The sequence below is a fragment of the Gavialis gangeticus genome, unplaced genomic scaffold (genome assembly GCF_001723915.1).
Source record: "Gavialis gangeticus isolate Ggan-Ray unplaced genomic scaffold, GavGan_comp1, whole genome shotgun sequence".
Classification (NCBI taxonomy): domain Eukaryota; kingdom Metazoa; phylum Chordata; order Crocodylia; family Gavialidae; genus Gavialis; species Gavialis gangeticus.
In genome coordinates, this window is record NW_017729034.1 from 12,862,893 (window position 1) to 12,875,535 (window position 12,643).

Below are 12,643 nucleotides of genomic sequence, written 5' to 3' on the forward strand. Positions count from 1 at the left end.
CCATTTGGCCCAATCCTCCAATTTGTCTAGGCTACTCTGAATCCTAGCCCTACCCTCCAGTGTACTCCCCCCACTCCTCCGGTTGGTGTCATCTGCAGACTTGTTGAGGGTGTATTCTATGCCATCTTCCAGGTCACTCATGATGACATGCCACAATGTTGCCTCCCGCATTCAGTAAGGGACCCACACTTTCCCTAATTGTTCTCTTGCAACCATCATACTTGCAGAAACCCTTCTTGTTACCTATCCCTTGATAGCTGCAATTCCAATTGCACTCTGGCCTTCCTGACTTCATCCCCGCATGCCTGAGCACTACTCTTATATTCTTCCCTATTTATTTCTTCAAGTTTCCACTTCTTACAAGCTTTTTGTGATTTAATTTACTGAAAGGTTCCCTGCTAAGCCAAACTGGATTTCTGCCATACTTGCTAGTTTTCCTGTGTATCCGGATTTTTTGTTCCTGCACTTTCAGTAAGGCTTCCTTAAAGTATAGCCAGCTCTCCTGGACTCCTCTCTCCCTCAGCCTGGCTTCCTAAAGGGATCCTGCCCATGAGTTCCCCGAGTGAGCCGAAGTCTGATTTTCTGAAGTCAAGGGTCCTTACTCTGCTGCCCTTCATCCTTCCTTTCCTCATGATCCTGACCTCAATCATCTCATGGTCACTGCTGCCCAAGTTGCCATCCACTACTACATTCCCCACCAATTCTACCCTGTTTGTGAGCACCAGGTCAAGAAGAGCATGGCCCCTAGTTGGCTGTTCCAGCACTTGCACCAGGAAGTTGTCCCCAACACTCCAAAAACTTCCTGAATTGCCTGCACACTGCTGTATTGCCCTCCCAGCAGATGTCAGGGTGAGTGAAGTCCCCCATGAGAACCAGAGCCTGTGACTGGGAAACTTCTGCTAGCTGTTTGAAGAAAGCTTCATCCACCACTCCCTCCTGGTCTGGTGGTCTATAGCAGACCCCCACCATGACATCACCCTTGTTGCTGTCCCTTCTCACCTTAACCCAGAGACTCTCAACAGCCCTATCTCCAGTTCCATACTGGAACTCTGAGCAATGATATAGCTGTTTTACATAAAGTGCAACTCCTCCTCCTCTTCTCCCCAGCCTGTCCTTCCTGAACAGTTTGTACCCAGTTCCTGAACAGTTTGAACCCAAGCAGTGAGCTCCAATCACAGAACCCAGGTGAGGACAATGTCCCTTTGTCCTCACAGCAGGCAGCTCCCAGCCTCAGATCCAAGATCAGAGCCAGGGCCAGGAGCTGCCTGCTGCAGGGGCAAAGGGACATTGTCCCCACCTGGGCTCTGCAATTGGAGCTGGGCCCAGTAGCAGGCAGCTGCCTGAGACAAGGGGGCAGGGTGAGAGGCAATTGTAGACACGCTGTCAGGGAAAGCTTACTGTGCAGTATTTTACTGCACAAGAAGCTTTCTGTACATTAATTGCACATGTAGATGTGCCCACTGGGCATTAAAAATAATGAACTAAACACAGGCAATGACTAAAAAGCTGGTGTCTACTTCTTTCCCAGAGCTGAAGAAAGGTGTTTTCTGCCTCAAATTTCATCCAGCTTCTTTCCCAAACATATAGTTGGCTCACTGGTGATGTGTAGGGGGTGTACGTAGGTGCACATGCACCCCCTGAGCTTGGCAGTGCACTCCCTGAAAAAAGCACTGCCAATGCTGCCAGTGGTGCATCATGGCTGTAACAATGCTTCAACCCAAACCAGATTTATTGATCTATCAAGAGCTCTGAAAATAAAAAGACAATACAAACCTTTTTTCCACTCTCAGGAAGGACAAGTGAAGGAAGGATAGAGACTATGTGATCTGCAATGCTATGATCCAGGCCATCTTCTCGGGGCTCTGGGACTACCAAACTTGGTGGTGTAATGTCTTTTTCAGTTGCAACAATCTACAAAGAGGAAAACACAAGATTTTTTTTACAGCACTGACTGCTAATCAGCTTAATTTAAGAGTATCAAAGTATAGTCACATATTCATAATTTCTCAAAAATCATTATCCTCATAAGTTCTTTCTTAGTATTGGGTGAAAAAGGCACAAGTAAAACATGGAAATTTTCACCGGAAATTTCCAATACTTGGCTTCTGATTGAAGGTTAAGGTTCTGGAAAAGTATAGTAACATTCTTTCACTATTTTATGGCATTATGAAAAAGGAAAGAAAACCTTTCTGACAGAAAAACATTTGAAAAATTTAATGTACTGGGACAATTAAAAATGGCTGCACGTAAGAAACTGAATCTTATATGAATTGTCTTTAGTAAAGTGAAAGGCAAGGCTTTTTGTAGATATAACAAGCTCATACTTTTCCCTTGTCCCAGGTGCAATGTTGCTTGCATTTCCTGCTCTGCCCTAGCCAGCTCTCCTCCCCAGGTGTCTGTGCTTATCTCACTTTCCTTTTCTTGATTCTACTCCATCTGCTGGTAACTAGAGAGAAGGAGCATCTAGTTAGCAGAGTTCATGGCTTTGCTGTTACGCTTGATATTCCTCTTCCTCCCTGCAAATAAGTTTTTTGGGTTCTTCTTCCCCAGGCCAGTCTTTTCCTTTTAAAGCTTCCAACTCAGGGGTTGGCAATCTATAGCCCACAGGCCAGATCTGGCCCTTGAGGAGATCCAGGTCTGATCTTGCATGGGGCGCTGGGGGCATGGAGCTGCCCCAAGCCACCTGCTGCTTCATAGCATCTCAATTTATGCTTACTGCAGAGGGATTGGGAATTTTTTAGCCAGCCACTCATAGGTGGGGACAGGCAGTGTTACCCATAAACAAGCCTAGTGTTCTTCCTTTAAGGCATTGTTAGTTGTCTACAAAAACTCCTACCCAAACTCAAGTTTTTGTCCTGGTGCTTGCATCCAAAAGCTGCACCAGTTTCACTCCTTTTCTGCCTGGAATCCCTCCACTGGTCATACTGAGGGCTCTGCCTGTCTGCAAGCTCCAACAAACACCTTGGAACTTCGACTGGTTCAAGCTTCGCTGAGTGGTGAGATCCCAACTCTTTCTCTCTCTCACTCCAGGAACCTTTTACTCTCTTACTCTACGCACAGCTTTCTAAACCTGACATTTGCTGATCAAACTTGATCTAGACTTCCCCAAATACCTAACTGAAACTATGAAATATTATAACTGTTTTGTCTGTCTCTCTTGTACGGTTATTACTACTGGTATCATCATAAATTTATATACTTGGCAATACATAACTTTTATGGTCAAGTTGGTTGCTATACTCTCTCTCTGAACCTCACTTAGTCTTCCTTCCCCTTGACCTCCCCATTTGCTTTGCAGCATTTGTTCTTTTACCTAAGTCAAAGATCCCTGTAATGCCCAAAACTATGGTGAGGTCTGCTCATCAAGTGAGTTACTACTAGGACCATAGTGACAAGAAATTGGGATGTGTTGAGTTTTAAGGCGTGTGAGGGTATCATCTGAAAGTGCTGATCAGACCCAGCCTGCTCAGATGTACTCTGCTAGTATGTGTCTCTAACTGCATTTATTACTGTCCTTCTGAAATAAGGGATGAACCAAATTCAAGGCACATGTGGGTGTCAGCCTGTCAATGCTGAATAACCCAGCCTGACTCAGATGTGCTCTGTTAACCCATGTGCTTGTGTCAGACTGCATTTTATTGTTGCCCTGAGGAAGTGAGTTCAAGGCATATGAGGATGTTAGCCTGTCAATGCTGAATAACCTGGCCTGGCTCAGACATGTCCTGTTAACCTGTGTGTGTATGTGCATCTGATTCAGTGATTGGAGGAACTTAGCCCCATTGAAACTGAGTCCTGCAAGATGGCTCCATTGGGGGTGAGGACTTGCAAAAGGGAGAGATACAGCTCCATACAGAAATACAAGTAATACAAGCAGCATATTTATAGAACTACAGAGACCCCAGAAACGTACCCCTAATAAATGAGCATACCCCAAAGTGACGGGCAAATCTGGTAACAGCAGAGACTTTTGCTCCACAGTAATGGCTGGATTGTAAGCTGTGACCCACGGTGGCACAAGGCTGCTGATTTTGCTTCAGTTTCTGAATAGGATCAGTACCAAGCCTGCCTTCTCTGTAGCCTGCTAGACCTCCCTATATTATCTGCAGGCTTACTCCAGTCACTTCATCTGGGTCTCTTCTCTTCCTATTCCAAACAGAGCTCTTGCTTTCCCCCAGCCAGAGGGCTTTCTAGTCCCCCCTCACCTTTCTGCTGCTGGGGTTCTTCCTTTTGCTCTCAGGGGTACAGCTTCCAGCCTGTCTGGCTGCTCCTTTAAGGGCCCTGTCCCTTCTTTCCTCTAGTGGGGACTGAAGAAGCCCTGGTAGGGTGGATGGTATCTTTTACTGAAGCAACTGCATGGTTCAATGTTTGAGATAGGAGACAACCTTCTGAACACAATGCACTCTTCTACAGGTCACCTCAACTATACAGGTCACCTGAAGAAAAATGCCCTCCATTTGAAAGTTTGCCTAAGTTTATCCCAACCATACAGTTGGTGTAATAAAAGATATCACCAACAAAAAGCCTTGCCTCTTGCATATGTCCTATATTATCATGGCTACACTGGGGTGGGCAGGGAAACCCACAGCCAAAGTTAGAATAAGCTGGGGTCAGAAGCTGAAGCCAGAGCCAAGGTAAACCAAGAGTCACAGCAGAAACACAAGTCAGAGCTGAAGGTCAAACCAGACCATGAGTGGGGACCAGAATAAAGGACTGCCAAGGGTCTTAACAGAGTCAGAAGCCAGGGTCAGAGCCAGGAGTCAATAGGCCACCATGAAAAAAGTGTATAGGTGATTAGGAGCAAAGACCAAAGACCTTTGCCCAAACAAGGAGACTGGGGCAGGACCTGGCTTTTAAAGGTTAAAGCAAGTGGGGCCTGCTGCCTGTGACTTCAGGGGATAGGCTGCCCTGATTGCTTCATTCAGCCCAGCTGGAACCAGGGCACTGCTCTGGCCTTGGTGAAGGTGGTGCTTGTTCTGGGGATGACTTGCCCTAATCTCTTGGTTGGCACCTGCTGGGTCAATGGTTCTGGCTTGGCCTCAGTACAGTAATCCCTTTTCTAGGGCAACCTTTGGGTGTTTTTGGACCTGGTTTCTCTGGGTGGGCCTGATGGAATGCTCAGACTATGTCAGGGGCATGCACATTCTCTGCAGGTTCCCATGAGTGGTCTGCTGGCCTACAGCCTTCCTAGTCAATTAAATATTAAAGTCTTTCCCACATTCTTCAGATGTCAAGGGCCTCCTTGACTATAAACTTATCATGCCCCTGGACAAGCACAGGTGAGGGAGGGGGAGTGAAGGCTCCTGGAAAGGGGTTCTCAGTGTATGGTTTCAACAGGGAGATGTGGAACACAGGATAGACCTGCATGGAATAAGGAAGCTTCAGGCAGAAGGCCACTGGGCTGATAACTGTGGTGATTGGGTAGGGTCCAAAGTATTAGTGATCGAGTCTGGTGGAGGGATGGTTGGTTTTCAAGTGCTGGGCAGGTTATACCTTGTCCCCTACTTTAAACACAGGGACTTTGAAGTGGTGTTAGTCTGCATACTGCTTGTAAGCCTCTCTTGCCTACTGAAAATAGCTTGTCAGGTCCTCATATATGCTGCATGTGGGTCATCAGGTTGACAGTTGTAGGGGTTAGTGAGGCAGAGGGTACAATGGAAGTAGGGGTGGAGGCCATAATTAGCATAAAAGGGGCTGTGCTGGGCAAAGAAGTGGTCCAGATTGCTGTAAGCTAGCTCAGCTGGGGTAGGAGGGTGATCCAGTCATCTTGATGGAAGTTTAAAAACAAGGCACTGCAGGTACTGTTCTAACACCCTGGTGAACAGAGCACCTCTGATACCTTTCTGTGCCCTGCTAATGAATTTGTAGGCCTCCTTGGTTCTATTCGTCATGTACCTGCTGATGCTTGATAAAGTGTGGTTAGCTTTGCTGGTGATTTCGTCACACTGATGACTCATGTTCCTCTTGGAGTCCACTATGACTCCAAGATCCCTGTCTGCTTCTGTGTTGCTGAGGGGGTCATTTCCAAACCAGTAGGTGTGCTGGATATTTTTACGACCTAGGTGCAGCATTCTGCATTTGTCCTTGTTGTACTGCATCCTATTGTGTTCTGATCACTTTTCCAACCTGTCCACGTCTGCCTGTAATTGTTTCCTACCCTCTGGACTGTTCAGTTTACCCCACAATTTAGTATCATCTGCAAACCTGGATTGAGTACACTTCATGCCCACATCCAAGTCGCTAATGAAGACATTGAAGAGTACAGGTCCAAGGACCAAGCCCTGCCCACTACCCACCTCCTTCTAGGTCAATACCAACCCATCTACTACCACTCTCTGGGTGTGACCCCCAAGCCAATTTACCATCCACTGGACTGTGCAAACATCTAAGTCACAGCCTCTTAATTTATTTATGAGACTGGGATAAGATATCATATCGAAGGCCTTCCTAAAATCCAGGACAATGACATCCACCTCTACTCCTGTGTCTAAGTGTTTTGTGACCTGGTATCCTGTGTCTGACAGTGGCAGAACTGGATTGTCTGTAGAGCAATTTATCCCCTATTCATAGATTGTAAGGCTGAAAGGGACCTCAGAAGATCACTGAGTCCAGCCCCTTGCACCAGACAGGAAAAATGACAGGTAGGGTTAGGTGACCCCAGCACGATGACTGTCCAGTTTCCTCTTGAAGATTTCCAGGGTAGGAGATTGCACCACCTCTGGAGGGAGCTTATTCCACAGTCTGAACATCCTAACTGTGAGTAAATTTTTCCTAATGTTGAGCCTGAAATGGTCTTCCAGGAGTTTGTGGCCGTTACTCCTGGTTTTCCCTAAGGGTGCCCTGGTGAAGAGTTGTTCACTGAGCCCTTGATATACTTCCTTGATGTAGCAGTAAGCTGCTTCCCAGTCCCCTTCTCAGATTTGTCTTTTTCAGGCTGAAGAATCTCTGGTCCCTCAGCCTTTCCTCATATAGCTTGCCATACAAGCCTCTACTCATATGGGTGGCCCTTCAGTCTATGAATCTATGAATATATGAATTCAATCTATGAATCTATACATCTATTCTATACCATCCCTGGCATCCACCATTTATCAAGTTACAGATGCCAAAGGAAACACTCCCAACCATGCAGTTCAATAGCCATTCATAGATCTATCATCCATGGGTTTATCTAGTCCCTTTTAGAACGTGGCTATCTCCACCACCTTCTGTGGTAATTAATTCCAGAACTTGCATAAATAAAGTACTTTCTCTTGTTACTTAAAACCTATCTATCTCCTAATACTTTCAGGAGGTACCCCCTAGTTCAAATATTCTGTAACTTGGTTAACAACAGTTGCCTTTCACTTTGGTCTACACCCTTCATGATTTTACAGATCTCTATCATTGCCCTGATTCAGCCTTCTCCTCTCCAAATGGAAGAGTCCTAGCCTTTTTAGTTTTTCCTGGTATGGTGACTGCTGCAGGTCCCTGATTATTTTGGTTGCTCTTCTTTGTACTCTCTTCTACTTCCACTATATCCTTCTGAGATGTGGGGCCCAGAACTGCACACAGTATTCAAAATGTGGGCATACCATGGATGTAATGTTCTCCATTTTGTTTTCAATTTCCTTCTTAATGATACCCAACATTTTACCGACTCTTTTGGTCACCCCTGCACATGGCGCTGACATTTTTAGAGAACTATTTACAAGGATTCCAAGGTCCCTTTCCACCTAGTTCAGAACCCAGCATTGTGTACACAGAGTTGAAGTTATTTTTTTCAGGTGCATTACCTTACACTTGCTGACACTGAAGTTCATCTGCCAATTTTCTGCCCACTCACTTAGCTTGGTGAGATCTTTTGGCAGCTTCTCTCTATTAGCTTGGGACTTTACTACCCAGAATCATTTAATATCATCTGGAAACTTGGAGATTTCACTATGTATCCCTACAACAGAGAGCTTGAGGCTTCTGTTACTTTAAGGAGAAAAACATTAAGAGAAGCCAGGCAATGGCAAAATCTCACTGCCCAAGCAGACGCGAGGCCCATCCGGGTAAAAGGTTGCACCTGCTGTTAGTCAGGAGAACTCAGCTCAGGACGAACTCATAGCCAGTTGGAGACCAGAGGCTATGAATGCTTACCTCAGGCCTTGCAGTCTACAATAAGACAACAGGGCAAAGCCTGGCTTGAACAGCAAGAGGATGATACAGCAGCAGTTCTAATCTGCCATGGCAACCAGCCATTAGGTTCTGAGAAGAAACACTTGTGGCTGGATAAGGAGACATCTCACTGAAGGGGCAGGGCTTAGGCAGTATATAAACCCCAGGCTTGAGCCACAGAAACAGTCTAGCTCTGCAAGTTGTTGGGTAAAGAGTTTGGGGCTAGGAAGACTGCAGGAGAATACCTGAATGACTTTAGAGCTGCTCTCAGGACTACCAGCAGAATACTGGTACTTTACAGAGGGACACAACCATGGGTAAGGGGAAGCCTTGCTCCAAGACAGTGAACTATTAATATTATTTGCTATACCTAGAACAGGTTAAGTTTATGTTACAGGTGGTGTACTTTTTCCCTTTGTTACAGTTTACAACTGGTGATTTGGGTTTGGGACTGTCAGGGAAATCCAGAAGTCCCAGTAGTGCAGAGGGCATGATAGTGTCTTGAGCCTGGCTAGGGGCTCAAGATACTGGTCAGGCTTAGCCAGAGGGTTGAAGCTGGATAAAAATGGCTGAAGCAAGGGCCAAAGCAAAACCAGACTGGGGGCCCATATCACCTGTATCTCCCTTATCCATGTACTTGTTGACACCCCCAAAGGAATCCAGCAGATGGGTGAGCACTGATTTCCTTATACAAACCCCATGCTGACTTCCCTAGGAGATCATATTTGCTTATGTGACTACTGATTTTATTTTTTATTAATTCATAGATGTTAGGGTCGGAAGGGATTAGATTATCGAGTCCGACCCCCTGCATAGACAAGAAAGAGTACTGGGTTCAGATGACCCCAGCCAGATGCCCATCCAACCTCCTCTTGAAGACCCCCAGGGTAGGGGAGAGCACCACCTCCCTTGGGAGCCCATTCTAGACCTTGGCCACTCTAATTGTGAAAAAGTTCCTCCTAATGTCCAATCTAAATCTGCTCCCTGCTAGCTTCTGGTCATTATTTCTTGTGACCCCCAGGGGCGCTTTGGTGAGTAGGGTCTCACCAATTCCCTTCTGCGCCCCCATGATGAATAGGCAGCCAACAAAGTCGCCTCTCAACCTTCTCTTGTGGAGGCTGAAGAGGTCCAGGTGCCCTAGTCTCTCCTCATAGGGCTTAGCCTGCAAGCCCTTAACCATACAAGTGGCCCTTTTCTGGACTCTTTCCAAGTTATCCACATCCCTCTTGAAGTGTGGTGCCCAAACCTGCACACTGTATTCCAACTGCAGTCTAACCAGCGCCTGATAGATGGGATGTATCGCCTCCTTGGTTCTGTTTGTCATGCATCTGCTGATGCATAATAAAGTGCAGTTAGCTTTTCTGATGACTTCGTCACACTGACAACTCATGTTCATCTTGGAGTCCACCAGGACTTCCCACTTCTGTGCTACCGAGCAGGTCATTTCCTATGCAGTAGGTGTGCTGGACATTTTTCCTCCCTAGGTGCAGCACTTTGCATTTCTCCTTGTTAAATCGCATTCTATTGTTCTCTGCCCATTTGTCTAACCTGTCCAGGTCTGCCTGTAGTTGTTCCCTGCCCTCCGGTGTGTCCACTTCTCCCCACAGTTTTGTATCATCCGCAAACTTGGACAGAGTACACTTCACTCCCTTGCCCAAGTCACTGATGAAGATATTGAAGAGTAGCGGTCCAAGGACCAAGCCCTGCAGGACCCCACTACCCATGCCCTTTGGTCGATACCGACCCATCCACTACCACCCTCTGGGTATGACCCTCTAGCCAATTTCCCACCCACTGGACTGTGTAATCATTCAAGTCACAGCCTCTTAACTTGTTTACCTGTATGGGGTGGGATACCATATCGAAGGCCTTCCTGAAGTCTAAGTAAATGACTATCCTATTAAGGATAGTTCCTTTCAACTTGCTGGGGATGGAAGCAAGACTCACGGGTCTGCAGTTCCCAAATTTGCCTATGGAGCCCTTTCTGAAGATGGATGTTATATTGGCAACCAGCCAGTCCTCTGGTACAGAGGCTCTTTGTAATGATACGTTACATATTATTGCTAGCAGTCCTGAAATTTCACCGTTTAAGTTCCTGCAGAACTCTTGGGTAAAAGCCATCCAGTGCTGGTGACATATTAATATTCAGTTTATGGATTTGTTCCAAAACTTCCTCTGTTACTTCAATACAATTCAACTCTTCAGACTCATCTGCTAGAAAAGGTTGATCTGGCATGGGAATTTCCCCAGTAACTTCTACAGTAAACATCTGGGAAGATGGTTCCTGACTATAACTGTTTATGAAACACAAATGTACGGATCTATCCTTTTTCTTGATGAACAGTATGAGTGCCCCTGCTGGGGATGTGGAGGGGTGAATTAATCCTTTAATCCCTTATCTATTACCAGAGTTGGACCCCCCTGTTCCAAATCAGGTAATAGATACAGATGACTGAAGGGCAACATAGCCCCAGGCTGTAAATTTATAGAGGAGTCATAGGGCTGATATGGCAGCAGGGTGTCCACATCCTTCTTGCTAAAAACACTGGTGAAGTACTAGTACTTGGAGGACAGTGTGGTGGCTGATTCCTGGGCTGGGGCCTTTGTTAGCATAGGCCCTGTTTTCAGGGACACCACATCCTGGGCTACCACTAGCCTCAAGATCCAGGGTGCACAGCGCCCCTTTGTGGGGGAAAGCTGGGTGTGGCAGATTAGATTTCTGGTGAAAGTCAGATTCAAACTGGATAGTTTTCTGCTGCCAGTGAATTGGTGGGTTATGGAGGGCCAACCAGGGACTTCCCAATATCAGGGGCAAGTTGTGGACCAAATCAAGGCAAAGTGCAGAGTCTTTATATGATTCTGGACGGAGACCCAGAGTGGGGCATTTTAAAAGGATAGGAACCTGATATGAGGGGAGTGTTATCAATCCACTTGATCATTAACAGAGGGGGCTTACATCTTACTGGAATATGCTTCACTCTAGTGAAACTGATGTCCATACAACTGTCTGAGGCAGCCAAGCCCACCAGAGCAGATAACTGTATTGTGGACATTGTGAGGTGGAACAGGTGCATGGTGAGCAGCAATGGAGAAAGGAGCCACTGCAATATGCAGCCTGCTTTTGAGACCAAGGGGGCAATGTGGGTACAGGGGCAGAGTATGGACCCATCATCTGGATCAGATCCCCTTACTCCAGGAGAGCACCTCTGTGTGGGGGTCCTTCTCAGAGGCCCTCTACTCTAGACACTGTCTAAATGAGGCAGTAGTCAGTCCAAACACAGAGCTCAATCAGTGGGCCCAAGTGGGTAAGGGACTTAACCCAAGCAATTTCATCCTTCAGCTCCTGACTTAGGACCTGGAGGAACTGGAGCACCTGGGATGCCTCATTCCATGTGGTATCTGCAGCTAATCACTGAAAGTCCATGACATACTGGATCATGGGCTAGCTGCCCTGCTGCAGAGTTTGGAGGACTATTTCTGTGGATTAGGATTGCAGGGGGTCTGGGTACATGCAGGACACTGCATCTAAAAACTCATCTAAGTCCTCGAAGAGAGAACTGGTGACCTCCAGGAGAGAGGATAACCACGTCAGGGCACTTCCTGCAAGCAGGATAATGATTAGTCCTATCTTGGCCTGGTCTGTGGGATAGATATGGGAGCACAGCATAAACAGCAGGTAGCACTAATATAGGAACCACTGAAACTTATTTGGGTCCCCACTGAAGCACTCAGGGAGCAGGACTTTGGGTTCAGGTGGGGCCCCTGCCAATGGAGATGTTTTGCTGCTGAGGCTTTGTTCCCTTTCAGAAGGGTCTCACACAGTACCTACCAGGCTCCAGCCTGGGCCTTGTGTCTCCTTCAGGCAGCCTAGCAAGGCTTGAGGTCCCCACCCCCCCTGCAGCTGCTCAGTCAGAGCCTGGATCCACTGAACTATCTATTGTAGATGACTGATCATGTTGGGGGATTCAGACACTTCTGTGGCGTTTGAGGTCTAGAAGGGCAGAGTGGATTTCATATCTCTAGCCCTGGGTTCTGCCCTGCAGGGTCAAAATGTTGATTTGGACAAACTGGGAGTGTCTAACCATGTGTTTAGTCTGGCCTAGATTTAGTCTGGTATAAACTAATTCAGAGTAAGTGTTTTTGGGCAGGTATCTACATATGTGGGGATTAGGGAGCAGATTTGCACCCAGTTTCCTGCAACCCTTCAATGGGCCCCTATCACCACCAGGGGAACCTCCAGGCAACTCCTGGGTGCTATCCCAGGGGATGGCAGGGAGCACAGGGCCAGGAGACAGATGTCTCCCAGAAGCAGGGAGCTCCGAGCCCTGGCTCCATGAAGGGGTAGGAGACTTGGAAAGAGCTGCAGGGGAGGGGCAGGTCCCAGCTCCTGCCCTGATCTGCCAATGGGGCACCTAGCAGCTCACTCACTGATAGCTGCCCCACCAGTAGATTGGGACGGGGGCTGGGACATGCCCCACCCCTGCAGCTCTTTCCAAACCCCATG

The 12,643-nt window shown here is 47.1% G+C and overlaps 1 protein-coding gene across 1 annotated transcript in view; it reads right to left on the bottom strand.

Moving 5' to 3' along the window:
* The window catches only part of SPAG17 (sperm associated antigen 17), a 469,533-nt gene that overhangs the window by 302,453 nt on the left and 154,437 nt on the right, over nucleotides 1-12,643 (bottom strand). The window contains exon 11 of the mRNA XM_019526871.1: nucleotides 1,774-1,911. Coding sequence (XP_019382416.1) covers nucleotides 1,774-1,911 — 138 coding nt within the window. The remainder of the gene's footprint in view (nucleotides 1-1,773; nucleotides 1,912-12,643) is intronic.